The sequence below is a fragment of the Prionailurus viverrinus genome, chromosome E3, assembly GCF_022837055.1.
Source record: "Prionailurus viverrinus isolate Anna chromosome E3, UM_Priviv_1.0, whole genome shotgun sequence".
Classification (NCBI taxonomy): Eukaryota; Metazoa; Chordata; class Mammalia; order Carnivora; family Felidae; genus Prionailurus; species Prionailurus viverrinus.
In genome coordinates this window covers 24,464,694-24,481,843 of record NC_062576.1, presented here as the reverse complement: position 1 = coordinate 24,481,843, position 17,150 = coordinate 24,464,694, and the positions used below count along the sequence as shown (strand labels likewise).

At 45.9% G+C, this 17,150-nt stretch overlaps 1 protein-coding gene across 4 annotated transcripts in view; it reads left to right on the top strand.

The window, feature by feature from the left end:
* EEF2K (eukaryotic elongation factor 2 kinase) overlaps positions 1–17,150 on the top strand; it is a 71,430-nt gene that overhangs the window by 26,716 nt on the left and 27,564 nt on the right. For all 4 annotated transcript variants that reach the window (XM_047837753.1, XM_047837751.1, XM_047837752.1 and 1 more), the window contains exons 3-4: positions 13,055–13,155; positions 16,506–16,566. In XM_047837753.1, coding sequence (XP_047693709.1) covers positions 13,055–13,155; positions 16,506–16,566 — 162 coding nt within the window. The remainder of the gene's footprint in view (positions 1–13,054; positions 13,156–16,505; positions 16,567–17,150) is intronic.

Sequence of the window (17,150 nt, the reverse complement as noted above, 5' to 3'; positions counted from 1 at the left end):
TATGGTGAAGCCTTTATAAAGGAAGCGCAGACGGGAGGTTTGTCTGTCTGTCCGTGGCTTTAGAATGTGAGCCTCATGAGGGCAGGGCACTGTGGCGTTTATCACTCATCCCCAGTACCTGGGGCCATGCTCTGCACACAGTAAGTACTTGCTTCAGAATTGGGCAGGGGGGACGGGTGGGAGACTACTCAACTGACTTCACTGTGGGTGCCCTCTTGATAAAGGACAGTATTTATGTAAAACATAAACCCCTGTGGGCCACTTGACAATAGTCCTTAAAATAAAAAATATACCTCAGATGGCAATTTGATCTCTGGAGACTCTTCCTCAGCCCAAGTGTTCCCACTGGGGTACTGTTGGCATTGGGGGAAGGACAATTCTTTGTTGGGTGGGACTGTCCATTCTATTATAGGTTATTCAGCAGGTCTGACCCCTGCCCACTAAGAGCTGCATTTCCCCCCTGTTCCTTACGACAATCCAAAATGTTTCCCATTATGTGTTTGCAAAGCCCATATAGGAGGGTACCCACTTCAGTTTAGAACCAGTATGGAAGAGGGACGCCTGGGTGGCTCAGTCAGAGAAGCATCTGACTCTTGGTTTTGGCTCAGGTCATGATTTCAGTTTCATGAGTTTGAGCCCCGCTTCAGGCTCTGCACTGACTGTTCGGAGCCTGCTTGGGATTCTCTCTCTGCCCTTCCCCCACTTGCACTGTCTCTGTCTGTCTGCCTCTCTCTCTCAAACAATAAAAAATTTTAAAAAAACAGTATAGAAGTATTTGTACAAGTGTTCAAGTTTACATATTCAAAGATGTTGCAGTATTGTTTGTAATAAAGAAAAAATGGACGTAGCTCAGAGGTCTATCAAGAGGGGCTTATTTAAATGATAAACCATGGTCCTAAGAGAACAGTGTATTTACATTAAAACAAAGATGATGTTTATATGTAATTTGACTTGAAAACTGTGCCAAGATGTATATATATATATATTTGGAGGGAAAATCCATGAAAAGCGGAGGGATAGTAATGGGTCCATAATTAGCACAAAAAATGTTAGCTATTTTTATTTTTATACACTGTTACATAAAAAAGCAAGCTGAAATATAATACAATCTCATATTTATGCAAAAAACTATACACACATCTTAGTATTGGCATCACAAAAACTGCTGGAGGAATTTGCACCCAACGGTTAATGGTGATTCTCTCTGGGGGAGAGGATGCCACTGTGGGGGACTTTATGTTATATATATTTTTAAACATTTGGGACTTTTTTTTAATGTTTATTTATTTTTGCGAGAGAGAGAGAGTGAGCGAGCACAAGGGGGAGGGGCAGAGAGTGGGGGGAGAGAGAGAATCCCCAACAGGCTCTGCGCTGTCAGCACAGAGCCCGATGCGGGGTTGAACCCACGAGCTGTAAGATCATTACCTGAGCCAAAATCAAGAGTCAGAAACTTAACCGACTGAGCCACCCAGGCACCCCAAACACTTGGAATATTTAAACCACACATATGTATTACTTGTGTGCAGAAGAAGGTGTTTTTAGAAGAAAAATAAAGCAAAACATCCAGCTCACCTTCCCTCCCTCAAACAAACAAAGTAATAAATAGCCTCTCCTTAAAACTTCTACGAGGCATAGTTCAAAATCCTCACCGAAGATAGGAGTGCTTGTGGTCCCCAGGGACCCTTCTGGGCTCTGTTCACCCCGCACTTCTGCCTGCTCCTGGAATAGGCTTCCCTTTTCACGCCTCGGCCTAAAACCTCTTTAAACTGATGGTTGATCCAGTCTGTTAAAATGATTGTCCTGGCTCCCTCAGGATGTGTGGTTTAAGACACCCTGCCCTGGCTATCTCTTGTGCATTCCCTGGGGATCATAGGAGACCTCTGTGTGTGTCTGTTATCCTCTGAGTCAGCTGCTGCCTCCAAGGCTAGGGACTGTGTCTCATTGCGCTTCCCATTCCCTATACTTGGTAGAATGACCATTTATGGACAAGACTGTGCCCCTTCGTTGCCCACCGTCCTAGGTAACTGAAAGCAAGCTCTGTGGTGTTCCTGTGGTCTGTGGCAGCTTCAGAGGGGGACAGCAGCTCAGTTTTCCAAACTTCACTCGTGCTGGCACTCCTCAAAGCTAATGTGTTTTTTGTTTACTGTTGACATGGCAACCTGGCTTGTTCAACCAAAATGGCCACCTGGAGTTCCTCCAGAGAGGCACCACCCTGGCAGGTACCGGGCATGTATTGTGAACAGTCCAGTTCTGTCACTGCCTTCTGCCTAGTTCCCCGGAGGGGTGGGGGGGGGGGGGTGGGGTGGGGGGGATGGTGGCGGAATCATTCAGGGGGCCACCCTGTTGATAGAATATCAGGCAGCCAAGCAAGGATATTTATAGAATTTACTATAACATGGGAAAGTGCTTCTGCTCTGGAGTTAAATTTAAATAGCAGAATATAGAGTACAGTTATAGCTTTGTTAAAACACACTTGCACGTGCATGCACACACATACACACACAGAACAAAAGTGTGGAAGGAAGTATATCAACACACCAGCCGGGATTGCCTTTGGATACTAGGAGTGATTGTATTTCCTTTCTACTGCTCTGTCATTTCTCCACTTTCTAGAATAAGCATATGTGTTTTTAATTTTTTAGTAAAGTGGGAAATTTGATTTTAAGAAATTGTTCTCCTGGTCTGGGAGTATCTTGGGGATCAGTCTATATCAGCACATATAGATCACCTCTTTTTTTTTTTTTTTAAGTGAATTATGTTCCATCACATGATGTTCATGGATTTATTTAGCCACTCCGCCTCTTGGGGACACTTTCATTATCCGCCCCCGCCCCCCGCTCTTTTTTTTGCTTACAAACAGTGCTGTAATAAGTCTCCTTGTATGTATAGCTAAGCAAACTTTAAAATGCATATATTTCAGCAGTGCCTGGGTGGCTCAGTAGGTTGAGCGTCAGACTTCGGCTCAGGTCATGATCTCATAGTTTGTGATTTTGAGCCACACATCGATTTGGGATTCTTTCTCTCTCTTCCTCTCTTTCAGCCCCTCTCCCACTCGTGTTCTCTGTCTCAGAATAAATAAGTAAACTAAAAAAATAATGACTATAAAATGCATATATTTTATAATATGTAAATAATATGTATACAAGGTAAAGAGAATTCACACTGTATCAGTGGAATAGTGAAAAGTCAGCCTCCCACCTCAGACCTGCTTCCCTTAGGGATGTCCTTCCAGAAATGTTCCTTGCCTATATACACATCTATATGTATATGACCCTCCCCCCCCCCCCCCCCCCCGTTTTTTATGGAATCGTTAGCTGCCTGCAGACCTGTCTTGCGCTCTTGTGGCTGTCTTCCCACATTGGCGCGTATGAGCTGGCATCAGCTAGTACTTGTGTAACAGCCACTCTGGGCTGGGCAGGCACTGCCCTGCACTCTTTATTCATTTAATCTACACAGCAGTCCTGTAAGGATGGGCGTTTTGCAGACAGTAAACTTGAGGCTCTGAGATCTTTTTTTTTATTAAAAAAATTTTTTTTATATTTCTTTATTTTTGAGAGAGAGGGAGAGACAGAGCAAGAGCAGGGGAGGGGTAGAGAGAGAGGGAAACACAGAATCTGAAGCAGGCTCCAGGCTCTGAGCTGTCAGCACAGAGTCTGACGTGGGACTCGAACTCACGAACTGCGAGATCATGACTTGAGCCGAAGTCGGACATTCAGCCGACTGAGGTACCTAGGCGCCCCTGAGGCTCTGAGATCTTAATCACTTGATGCTCATCATGACGGCAACATGGTGGAGCTTATTTTGTTGTTTTGTAATGGCTGAATATCATGTCTGGAAGCCCCATAATATACTGAGTCAGTCCCTCATGGATGGGTAGGAAGGTCGTTTCCAGTCTTCTGCTACTACAAACATCTCTTCCTTAAACATCTTTGTGCATATGTCCTTGTGCCCAAGCAGGGTGCACCTGCCAGGTAAATCCCCAGAGGTGGATGTTTAAGAACACAGCTGGACATTGGTGGCTGTCCTTCAAAGAGTCTGCACCAATGTCTGTCCCCACGCTGTATGGGCACATCTGCTTCCCATGCCCTTGTTGGTGGACTTTGGTGATTACACATCTTTTCAGCCCACCAAGGGTGGCTCTAACAGCTTGGTCAGAGGCAGCGATTACCCCAGAATGAGACGGACATGCCAGCCTTTGATGACTCACTGGGAAGAGATGCATCCCTGTCCATCTGAGCCCCAGGAAGCCCCACCCTGGCAGCTTTGGGCTTCTGTCCCTGACTAGTGACCACAGGAAGCTCTGTGCACACCCAGAGGTGATGAACATTTTGGGGCTCTGCCCACTGCTTTGAGAATGCAGAATCAGACAGGGAAGGTTAGGCATCCGGTGTCCACAAAGCTTTGGACTTCTAGCAAGATGAGGGCCTGCTAGGCAGATGAAGGAAAAAGAGGGTGACACTGGCAGTGGGCAGGAGGCCACCCAGTGACCTGCTGTCTGAAAAACAGGATGAGGCTGAGGAGATTCAAGCCTGACCACAGGGACTCCTCTTTCTGAAGTCTGTGCATGGGCTAAAATGCTCAAATCCAGGGTGCCTGGGTGACTCAGTCAGCTAAGTGTCTGACTCTTGGTTTCAGCTCAGGTCACGATCTCATGGTTGATGGGTTCGAGCCCTGCATTGGGCTCTGCACTGGCAGTGTAGAGCCTGCTTGGGATTCATTCTCTCTCTCTCTCTCTCTCTCTCTCTCTCTCTCTCTCTCTGCCCCCTCCCTGCTTGTGTGCTCTCTCTCTCTCTGAAAATAAGTAAACAGGGGCGCCTGGGTGGCTCAGTCGGTTGAGCGTCCGACTTCAGCTCAGGTCATGGTCTCGCGGTCCGTGAGTTCGAGCCCCACGTCGGGCTCTGGGCTGATGGCTCAGAGCCTGGAGCCTGCTTCCGATTCTGTGTCTCTCTCTCTCTCTGACCCTCCCCCGTTCATGCTGTGTCTCTCTCTGTCTCAAAAATAAATAAACGTTAAAAAAAAATTTAAAAAAAAGAAAATAAATAAACATTAAATACATATATATATATATGTACATATAAAATGCTCAAATCCTTTATGGAAATGTGCTGGGGTACAGGGGCTCCCTTCTTCAATTTTACTTTATGTTTTTAGCAGCTTCATTGAAATATAGTTCATATAACATACAGTTTAACCACTGAAAATGTCCAATTCAGCAGCTTTAAGTATAGTTATTCAATTTTGCATCCACATGACCATAATCAATTTTAGCGCGTTTTCATTAGCCCTGAAAAGAAACCCCGCATCTATCAGCCATAACTCCCAAGCATCCCATCCCATCCAACCCCTACAACCACTAATCTGCTTTCAGTCTCTATGGATTTGCCTTTTCTGGACCTTTCATATAAATAGGATTCTGTGACATGGGGTCTCTTGTGTCTGGCTTCTCATTGCAGTGTTTTCAAGATTCATGCATGTAGAAGCGTGAATTTATTGTCGAATAAATTTATTTATTGCCGAATACTACCCAGTGCATGGACATACCACATTTTATTTGTTCATCTGTTGACGCGCCTTGGGGTGGTTTCTCCCTTTTGGCTTTTGCAAATAATGCTACATGAATTGCTGTGTGGATGCATGTTCATTTCTCCTGGGAGTGAATTGCTGGGTCACATGGTCATACTCTATGTTTGGCTCTCCTTTTTACAAAAGAGCAGGGAACTTGGGGCTTGACGGGCTTGGTCTGAGTTTGGGGTCTGCCGGTTCCTGGCTGCTGCAGGTCTATAGGCAAGTTACCTCCTTGCTCTTGGAGCCTTGGGCTTTTCTCCAGTAGACTAGGGAACTGTCCTACCTGCCTGGCTGCCCTTCACAAGACTGCCATGAGGTGCAGGCTGGGATTCTGTCTGGGAAGGTAGCTTCCAGGGGGCAAGGGCATTATGCCACCCTCGGGGATGTTACTGCATTGCTGATTATTATTTCCATCCTTCCCATCCTTTCTTCTCTAACCCTGGCTCTGAATCCGACTGGTCAGGGGAGACCAGCTGCAACTATTCCTTTTGACAGAGAGATTTGTTTAGGACTTTTAGCTATGTTTCTTTGGCAGTTACTTGTGTGATTCCTTATGGAAGTAATCCATGTTCCTTGCAGAAAACAGCGAAAGTGTAGATATAATTGCTGTTAAGGTCTTAGTGTGTATTTTAGTCTTTTCTGCATTTCACTATAAATATAGACTTGACTAAATAAATAGGGACTTTTATTGCATTATGTATCTATGTCTTCAGAAACCAGTTTTTCTTGGCAAACAAGAGATGGTGCATATCTTTCCATATTAGTAAATGTGGATCTAGTTCATCTTTTTTTCTTAATGGCTCCATGGCAGCCTGGATGTGCCCCAGTTCCTTTAAACATTTCCTCCTGTGGGATACTTAGACGGTTTCCAGTTTTTTGCTGCCATAGCCAGTGCTGAGATCCACGGAAATTGCATGAAACCTCTAAATGCATGTGGTTCAGAGTGGGACAGGCACATAACATTTCCCTAGCAAAGTGGCCTCTTCCCTAGTAAGCAAGCAAACTTCCCCAATTCTTCCTGCTTCTTTTATATGTCCTTGGGTGTAGTTTAACCCTTTACTGTAAACCAGGAGGGGCGAGTCAGGCTGACACAGAGCTACAGACAGTTCTTGGAGTCTACAGAAAGGGACATGGGAAAAGACATTTTATAATGTCCACTTGGGGAACAGTTGATGTTTCAGGGAGGATTTAGGCAGCTTCAAGATGCTTCCTCGTGTAAGATCCAGAGGCCTTGATTGCTGTGTTGGTGATAATAAGAATAGCAATATAAAAACAGGACCAACAGTAATAACATCCTATGTGCCAAAGAAATTGCAAACACATACCCCAGCTCCACTCCTGGCATATTCCAGGAAATTTGTTGTTCTTGTTTGTTACTTTGTTATGATTATATTTATTTTTATTTTGTACTCTCAGTCTTTGAGGAACCAAAGTTTTTTCTGATCTCTAGGCAGGGTTATATTTTCCTTTTTAGGAAATCCCCTTGGCCTGCCCATTCTGTGTAAGATCATGCACCAACAACTGAATTCAGATATTGTATTGTATTGTATTGTATTTTAATTTTATTTTTTTTTTTGCATCTTTAGAACTAGAGAATTCTAGAGTTGGCAGGGCCTTAAGAATCACCTAACCCAGTGATCTTTGTTAACTTTGACTTGTAAGTGCAATACCTGAAGGGTATTCAATATGTTAATATTCTCGCAGTAAAAAAATGCAAACAACATAGGTAAACCTATCTCCCAGAGATAACCATTTTATGTCATTTCGGTAGAAAACACTTTTCAGACCTCTTTTATGCACTTATATATAAAGATACACTTATGTGTATATGTACAGACACACACATCCTTAGAAATCCATAATGCTGGGGAGACTTGTTGGCTCAGTTGGTTAAGCGTCTGACTCTTGATTTTGGCTCAGGTCATGATCTCACAGTTCATGGGACGGAGCCCTATGCTGACAGTGCTGAGCCTGCTTGACATTCTCTCTGTCCCCATCTCTCTGCGCCTCTGCATGTACACACTCTCTCTCAACATAAGTAAATAAACTTAAAAAAAAAAATCCATAGTGCTGATTTGTGGGTTTCCTCCACAGTAAATGGTGTCATACTGCTTGCATTATTCAGCAACTTGCTTTTTACCTTCTAAACAATAAGTCGTAGATTTTGTCCATTCAATATCTTAATCTGTTTTTTTAAGTTTATTTATTTTTTTTTTTGGAATTCCTATACCCAACATGGAGCTTGAACCCACGACCCCTGAGATCAAGAGTTGCATGCTTTTCTGACTGAGCCAGCCAATCCCAATACCTTGATCTTCCTAATGGCTGCATACTAGTCTGCCAGGTGTATGGAATCATTTCCCTGTGGACAGGCAGGTTGTCGGCAATGCCTGAGCGTTATATAGCATTATAAGCACGGTCCCATCTTTAGGGTACTCACCTGTGCACACCAGAGTAGGTGATCCGCATGGCTGGGTCACAAGTCAGTGAAGGTACTGGCAGATGCCTCTCAGAGGTGGCAGTACCTGCTTCCACCCCCTCAGTGCCTGAGAGTACCCATTCCTCAGGCATCCACAAACACCTGTTTTTCTTAGCCTGATGGATAAAATAGTGCACCGGTGATTTGCAGCTCATTACAGGGCTGTTGAACTGTAATGAGCATTACAACCTCAGTGAGCCCCTATTTCTTTTCTTTTTTTTAAGATTTTTTTTTTGAAAGAGAGAGTGTGCCTGTGCACGCGTGGGGGAGGGGCAGCGGGAGAGGGGAACAGAGAATCTGAAGCGGGCTCTGTGTTAACAGAAGAGATCCTGATGTGGGGTTTGAACGCATGAACCATGAGATCATGACCTGAGCCGAAACCAAGAGTCGGAAGCTTAACCATCTGAGCCACCCAGGTGCCCCAGTGACCCACTTGCTATTTCTTTTTTTTTTTATTAAAAAAAATTTTTTTTTAATGTTTATTTGTTCTTGAAGGAGAGAGAGAGCGGGGGAGGGGCAGAGAGAGAGGGAGACACAGAATCTGAAGCAGGCTCCAGGCTTTGAGTTGTCAGCACACAGCCCGATGCGGGGCTCGAATTCACGATCTGTGAGATCACGATCTGAGTGAAGTTGGTTGCCCAGCTGACTGAGCCACCCAGGCGCCCTGCCACTGGCTATTTCTGAAGAGAATGTGTCTACCCCAGGAAAAAAGTTGGCCACTAGGAGTCAAAACATTCTTCATTGTCTTTTGTAAACAAGGAAATGGAGGTTCCCCCAGTTAGTCAGCCATGGGTAGGAACCAGAGTCCAGGGAACAGAGCTTAGTACAAGACCTTTTATATTGTGCTTTTAAAAAAAAGTTAGTTGCACTAAACCCATCTGTTGCCAACAAGGTGTGGCGTGATTCTTTTCTGGGTTTGGAAAAAAAGGTCGTTTTGATCCTGTGAAATAACGTGCCCTCAAATTCTGAAATACTTTTTTTCTAGACTGTTTTTTCAGTTGGAGCCATAGCCTCTAACCAGGAGGAAATTTTTTTTAATTCTTATTTATTTTTGAGAGCGGGGGGAGGGGCAGAGAGAGAGAGAGACAGAGGATGTAAAGCAGCTCCGAGCCATCAGTGCAGAGCCCAATGTGGGGCTCGAACTCACAAACCACAAGATCATTGACCTGAGCCAAAGTGCCAAAGTTGGACGCTTAAACCTACTGAGCCACCAAGGTGCCCCCAGGAGATAGTTTCTGTTGATACTCCTCAATGAATGGAGAACTGGGGGAGCATTTGAGTCACCAGTTAAGAGAGGCGCAGTTGGAGAGGCATGTGTCGCAGGTAGGGAATGGGGCACTTGTCCAGACAGGCTCAAGGAACTGTAGGTTCCTTGACAGGCAGGGGTCAGAGTCTATCTCTTCTATTCACAGCAGCTGGAATATAAGAGGGACAGTGGCCCTTTTTTGTTAACTACAGAGATTCAGGAACTGTTTTAATTACAAACATGTCTGCTGCTGGGTTATTTATAACAGGGAAGAATAGTAACAAGCTCAAAGTCTGACAGCGGAGATCCACAGGTGAATGGTTAAGTCAATAATGACAAACCCATACAATGGATTACTTAGCTGTTACAGCTGACTTGTAAATTCATGATGTCACGTTTGTGTTTAAAAATGTAAGTGACGTGCAGGGGGCGCCTGGGTGGCTTAGTCGGTTGGGCGTCGGACTTTGGCTCAGGTCATGATCTTGCGGTTCATGAGTTCCAGACCTGCATCAGGCTCTGTGCTGACAGCTCAGAGCCTGGAGCCTGCTTCGGAGTCTGTGTGTGTGTGTGTGTGTGTGTGTGTGTGTGTGTGTGTGTGTGTGTGTGTGTGTGTCTCTCTCTGCCCCTCCCCTGCTCACACTCTGTCTTTTACTATCTGCCTCAGAAAAAAATAAACATGAAAAAAAAATTTTTAAATGTAAGTGATGCGTCCTCAGCCTCTTGGAGTATAATTTTGGAGAAACTTTTTGGAGGAGAACTCCAAACTTGTACGTTTTAAATGTGATCCAGCAATTACACTTCCAAGAAATATGTCCTACCGAGATCTTGCACAATCGCATAAAGATTTAGATGCGAGGGTGTTCACTTCAGGACTGTCTGTACTAGGAATTATTGGAGAGAATACAAATATTACAAATATCCATCCACTGAGGTTCGAGAAATATCTTAAGGTACATTTATACATTATATGTCTTAGAACTATAGAAGGGAAACGGAGTCAACCGAGCCTGCCTGTACGAATGGCATGGAAAGACGTCCAAGGCCCTGTGGTAAGTGGAGAAAAGTAGGTGCAGAACGGAACAGGAGGCCCTGACCCGATGCTAAATTCATGTGTTAACAAATGCGTCAGAACAAACTTGCAGACTGTCTACATCAGCTGTCAACTGTGGTTTTCAGAGCAACAGGTCAGAAAGAACTTCCACTTTCTACTTCACATTCTGTAGTCCCTGCGGTTTTTTACAGTAAGCAGATCAGACATTTGGAATCCAGAAGATAATCCAGATCACTAGATAAAGTACCATGTCTCATTGGCCCACTCTCCTGAAAGGCTGTAAATTGTGTTTACAGTGTGATTCCAGTCTTACAAAACATGCATGGGAAGGATCTGGAAAAGAACACATCTGAAGCATTGACGATCGTTGCTCTGGGTGGGCGACATGGTAGATTGGAATTTTGTCTTCTCTGTTTTCTAAGCATTTTTGTTAAGCATGAGTTAGCTTCCAAATTGGAAGAAAGAAATTCTGGCCTTGATTTTTGGACTTTGCAGAGAGGGAGCCCTGGCCTGTTTGGCCCGTGTGTGTGTGTGTGTGTGTGCGTGTGTGTGTGTGTGTGCGTGTGTGTGTGTGCGCACGTGTGTGCGCCTTTCTCCTCAGAGCAGGATCCCAGCCATGAGGCTCAGGCCGGGGCCATGCTTGGGGTGTTGTCCTGTTTAGGCCTGAGTCCATGGGATGCTGAGCTGGTCCCAGTGGCTGAGGGGTACTGACGGTGGGTGAGGAAATCTAGAGTTGCTGTTCCACACCCAGTGTTCAGGCCACCATCCAGCACCCTCCCTGTGGCTCAGGCCTCTGGCCTGGGAAGGAGTTTTGGTCTCACCGATTCGTAAAGAGGCTGCAGGGCAGAGCTTCAGTTTCTTCAGAGAAAGAGGGAGAAGGGATTGCTACCCAGTGTGGGTGGAGGAGTGTTTGGAAGAGACAGGAAAGGATTCCACCTTGGGATTATAAAAGCAATAAAATGAGCTTTTTACTATTATTTTTAAAGTAATCTCTGCACCCAGTGTGGGGCTCAAACCCACAACCCCTGAGATCAAGACTCACACGCTGTACTGACTGAGCCAGCCAGGTGCCCATAAAATGAGGTTTTTAAAACAAAAACCAAGGGGTGCCTGGGTGGCTCAGTTGGTTAAGCGTCTGACTTTGGCACAGGTCATGATCTCACAGTTCGTGGGTTTGAACCCCATGTCAGGCTCTGTGCTGACAACTCAGAGCCTGGAACCTGCTTTGGATTCTGTGTGACCCTCTCTCTCTGCCCCTCCCCCACTTGCTCTCTCTCTCTCTCTCTCTCTCTCTCTCAAGAAATAAGTAAATGTTTTTTTTTAATTAAAAAAATAAAACAAAAAACAGGGTTGTGTCATGATACTGTTGAGAATCAGCCTTATCTCCATAATATCATCCTTCCCAGTGAGTACCCAAAAGCCCTGTTTCTCGACAGGTTTTAAAAGTTTGGGGGGACATTTTTGGTCCCCACAATGATTCAGGGGCACTAAGGCATTGAAAAGGTGGAGGGCATGGATGGTAAAAGTTTGAAATGGACAGAACAGTTCTGTGCAATGAATTTTCCTGCATCCCCAGGACCTTGGAATGTCTCATGGGAATCTGTTCTGAGCCCAGAACTTAGCACAGTGTTTACATAAAGGCAACATATCTTTGGCATGGTTGGAGATATTCTGAGTTTAGGAAGGTTATGTGGTCTATGATTTTCATTTAGGGTGGTAAAATGGGGCATATTTATGATTTATACAGTATTTATAAAAAGGTGACATTGGCCCTGATAGGGTCCACGATTCCCACCAGTAGGTAAGTGCAGTCACTTGGCAGGGCTGTTGAGCATTTTAAGTGGATAAAACCAAAATACATTTAACCAGTCCCCACGGATGGACATTTGGGTTGGATTTGGTTTTGCACACAGCGACGCTTTGTATATATACGTTTGCAGGTTTGTGTTTGTATTTCTCTAGGACACATTTCTCGATGTAAAATTTCTGGGTCAGAATAAAGGAATTCATAGTTTTTCATCTCAGTACATTGCCAGGTTGCCTTAAGAAGACGTTTAGACCATTAACCATATGTGAGGGCACTTGTTTCCCCTACATACTGGCCCGCACTAATTATTAGCAGCCATTAAAATGCTTGCCAGTCCGAACAAGGGGGGAGAAGGGGATTGGTGTCTTATTTTTATTTCCAACTTTTTGGTTGCAGGTGAAGCAGTGTGTGTTTTCCTCTGTGTATTGTGTTTCTTCTTTGGTCTCATGGTTAAGATATGTTACTTCTCGGGTGCCTGGGTGGCTCGGTTGGTTAAGTATCCGACTCTTGATTTCAGCTCAGGTCATGATCTCATGGTTCATGAGATTGAGCCCTGTGTCAGCCTCTGTGCCTGCTTAGGATTCTCTCTCTCTCTCTCTCTCTCTCTCTCTCTCTCTCTCTCTCTCTCTCAAATAAACTTAATTAAAAAAAAAAAAAAAGATATGTCACTTCTGCCCACAGGAAGGCCATGCCTGCTTGAGAAAAAATAGGGTCTTTTGGGAACTTGGTTCCCAAAGGATGATAGCTGGGAGTACTTCTCTCTCTGAGTACAGTCTCTCTCTGAGACTACTGATGCTGTCTGCCTCCCCAGAGGTGGGAGACACCTAGGAAATCATAGGGTGGGAGGTGGCTAGACAGCCCTGCCCCAGAAGGCCCTGGTCTAACACTTCCCTTTGCCTTTTGCAGGAAGCTTGGAAGCATGCAATTGAGAAGGCCAAGCACATGCCTGACCCCTGGGCCGAGTTCCACCTGGAGGATATTGCCACAGAATGTGCCACACGTCACAGGTTGGCAGCTCATCTGGGTGTGCTCTATGGCCCCAGGCCTCAAGGAGTCCTTGGGGGTATGGGTCCTGCTTCTGCTCATAATCAGTGAGGCCTACATACCCTTGGAGGTCAAGGAGAAGGACATAATGATAGTATCTGCCAGTATTTGAGCATTTATGCGTGCTTATGGTGCTGTGCATTATCTCATCTCCTCTTCAGTGTGGTCCTGTAATGTATGTATTCGTCAGGCAAGGCTGAACATGCTGCTGTAACAAATATGTCCGGGGCTCAATGCAGCAAAGGTGTACTTCTCACTTGAGTAAAGCTGGGTGAGAGCTCCGGGACCCTGGGGCTGCTCAGGGATCCAGGCGACTCCCGTCTTGTGGTTCCACTGCCCCAGCACGTGGTCCCTACAGTTGCCACCAAAGGGAAGGAGAATGCATGGAAATAGCATGCCAGCTTTTTGATGACTTGGTCCCAGGAAGATTAACAAAATAGAGCTATGAGCATATAGATTTCCTATTTGAAAAGTCAGGGGCAGAGAAGAGTTATTTCTGGGGGTATCAAGAAGAAAGAAAATAGCAAAAACCACAGACTACCACCAGATAACTATGACAACAGTAGCCCTTATGTATCAAATCCATGTGGCAGGCACTGGTTGAAGTCCTCTATATGTATTTACTTATAAAAAAGCCTGGAATATGAATCATGTCAAGCATTTGGGACTACACTGAGAATCTGATGAGAGCCATCTCAGAAAGTTGCACACATATGTCTAATTTTGTTCATAATATTAGAGGGCCCTGGACCTGCCCTGGAGCCCAGCTCCCCACCCCACCCCATCCCGTGACCTCTGTGGACCCCTCCAGTCTGAATCCTCTAAGCCAACACCCTGACTTCCCATAATTTTCCCGGGGGAAATAGAGGTTTGCCCAGGGTCACCTAGGTAGTTAATAAGCTAACTTTCTGACTCTCAGTTCAGTGTCTTTCAGTTAGTCAGAACACTGTTTCAAATGTAGGTGACAGAAACCCAATTCACAGCATTAAGCATGGAAGGGGATGTTTGGCTCATGCATGTGGACTTCGGGCATGGCTGGTTCCAGATGCTCCAAGGATGCGTTGCACTTTGACCTCAGATAGACTTTCTTATATCAGTGGAACAGATATTCCCTGAGAGCCTCACATTTCATTTTACCCAACAGAAGAGCATCTTTTCTTTCGTGAATTTTTTTAAACAAAAGTTCCATAATGGAATGCCGTTGGCCTGGCTTTGGTTATATGGCCTTCTCTGAACCAGTCTTGTGCCAGGGAGCTTTGCTCTGATTCTGATGTGTCTAGATCACATACCACACAGGCAGGCAGAAACAACGTAGCCCTTTATGTCTTTCTGCACCGTGTCCCTGCTCCCACCCTGTGAGGAGATGGCTCTGAGCCTGGCATGCCCTTCCTCCCCACCACTGGAGGCCCACTTCCTATCAGGCACTGGGGGCTGTGCTGGCAGCCAAGGTCAGCATTGTGGGGACCCTAGTAGGGCAGGGTATGGACTCTGTTCCTCCCTGGTTGGTGACACATAGCCTCCAGGCTGAAGACACCAGGCGACCCAGGGAAACCCCTGGGAACACAGGCCGCACATGCTGGGCCAGCTCTGTGTGTCCCAGACCTCCTTGGGGACCAGGGACCAGGCCAAACTGTTTGTTTCCTAACTGAAGTGACTGCTGGCAGAGGGAGCTCAGGCATTGATGGCTGGAGTCTCTGGGCAGTTTCTAAACTGGAAGGCTTCCTCCTCTATTCCTAGTTTTTCAAGAGTACTGGTGCAGGCTACCTCTTTATTGGGACAGATTCCCTGTTCACTCAGGCCGGTTAAGAGCAGGGTTCCAGCTGAAACTGACCTGGGTCTGATCCTGGCTCTCTGGCAAGTTCCTCACCTCTCTGAGCCTTGGTTTTCCCACCTGGAAAATGGGCACAATAATTGTGCCAATCTCACAGAGGTGCTGCAGAGTTTAATTGAAGAGATCTGTTTAAACGCCCCACAGATAGTGAATGCTCAGTGAACTTTGAGCAACTCTGACCTTTATGCCGTCAATGGTTGTGAAGGACAAATGAGATCCTTCTGACATCCCATATCTCCCCTCTCCCTCAACTTCTGGGTGCCTCTCAGCCTTCAGTGTTTTGTTTTTTTGTTTTTTTTTTTAAGTCTACTTATCTATTTTTGAGAGAGAGAAAGACAGAGTATGAGCCAGGGAAGGGCAGAGAGAGAGGGAGAGAGAATCCCAAGCCTGCCCCTCACTGAACACAGCCCCCTCATGCGGGGCTCGAACTCACGAGCTGTGAGCTCATGACCAAAGCCGAAATCAAGAGTCAGATGCTTAACCGACTGAGCCACCCTGGCACCCTCAGTCTTCAGTCTTACTTGGAAGTGAGAGTAGACTGTTTCCTTCACCTTGGTCTCTACACAGTAGTAGTAATAATCGTTATTTATTGGGCACAGTACTTGCCGCGGACGGGTTGCAAGTAAGTTCCAGCTCTAGACAGCATCCCTTCCCCCAGCTCCAGGAGAGGTTACCTGCCAGGCTTGTCTTTCCCCATGGAGGTTTCAGGCTCTGAGAAGCCTGTTCTCTCCGAGTCTGTCCTGATGAAGGGTGGGCCAGGGAGGCCTCTGCTAGAGCTAAGAACACCTCAGCCCTAAGGGGAGGTTTTAGAATTTAGGGGTTTACTGAGCAGAGGAGCTCTCTACCAGGCAAATCTATTTGAGGCCCAGCCAGGCCCAGGGGCAGGTTTGCTGCGGGAAAAAGGATTCCTGAAAAAGGAGAGATGAAAATGTTCGAGAATCTTCTCTGTCTCTGCCGTGGGTGTCCTCCTGCAGCTTCCCCACCCCAACACACACACACACACACACACACACACACACACACACACACACACACACCCCTGCCTATACCGGGACACAGGCCCAGCTACCTGGCTGAGCCTCACACAGGTGTCCTCAAGATCAAGGGCACTTCCTGTCCTGGAACACGCCATTTGTTGTGTAGACGGGCTAAAACAAGGATATTTATTTTTTCTGTCAGTTCATCCAACATGCATTTATTAAGACTCCACCTGCACCAGGCCCTGCAGTAAAGAAAATGGACATGGACCTGCCTTTGGGGAGTTACAGTCCAGCAGGGGAGCCAGATGGGGAACGGACCCACCCACAGCACAAAAAGTGCCCAGCAACACATTGGAGAGAAAAGGGAAGGAGGCCAAAGGGAGGGCGTCCACAGACCCGACCTAGGAGGTCAGCTGGGCCTATGGGTTAAGTGGTCTTGATCCCAAGACCAGTAATAGGATCATGTGACAGACGCTGTGCCCTGGGGTGGCTCTCTCTGCAGATACAATGCTGTCACTGGGGAGTGGCTACAAGATGAAGTTCTGATCAAGATGGCATCTCAGGTGAGCCGTCCCCATCCCAGTGACGACAGGGCTGAGTGGGGATTCTTTGTGAGCGGACTTCTGTCCCTGTTCCCTCCCCTTTACACTCACTATTGTTTTTACTTCGGGGCATTCTTTATATTGTTGTGTACTTATTTCATTTTTTATAACAGTTTTATTGAGATAGAATTCACACACTATGCTGCATACCCACTTTAAAGTGTATGGTTCAGTGGTTTATATAATATAGTCACAGAGTTATCCAGCCATCACCACAATCGATTCCAGAACATTTCACCATCTCTAAAAGAAACCCTGTGCTTACCCAACAGCAGCCAGCCCCCCATCTCTTCAGCTCCCCCAGCCCTGGGCAACCACTAATCTGCTCTCATCTCTGTAGAATTAACCTATTCTGGACATTTTATATATTGATCATGTATCAAAAGACAATCCTTGGCACTCTTGTCGAAATCAGTTGACTGTAGATGTGTATGTCAGTTTTCAGAAATTACAGGCCACCACCTAAACCTAAGCTGTAAAAAGTGGCTTGCAATCATCCTTTGGGGGGGGGGGGGTAAAAAAAAAAAGGAATAGACTAGAAAATA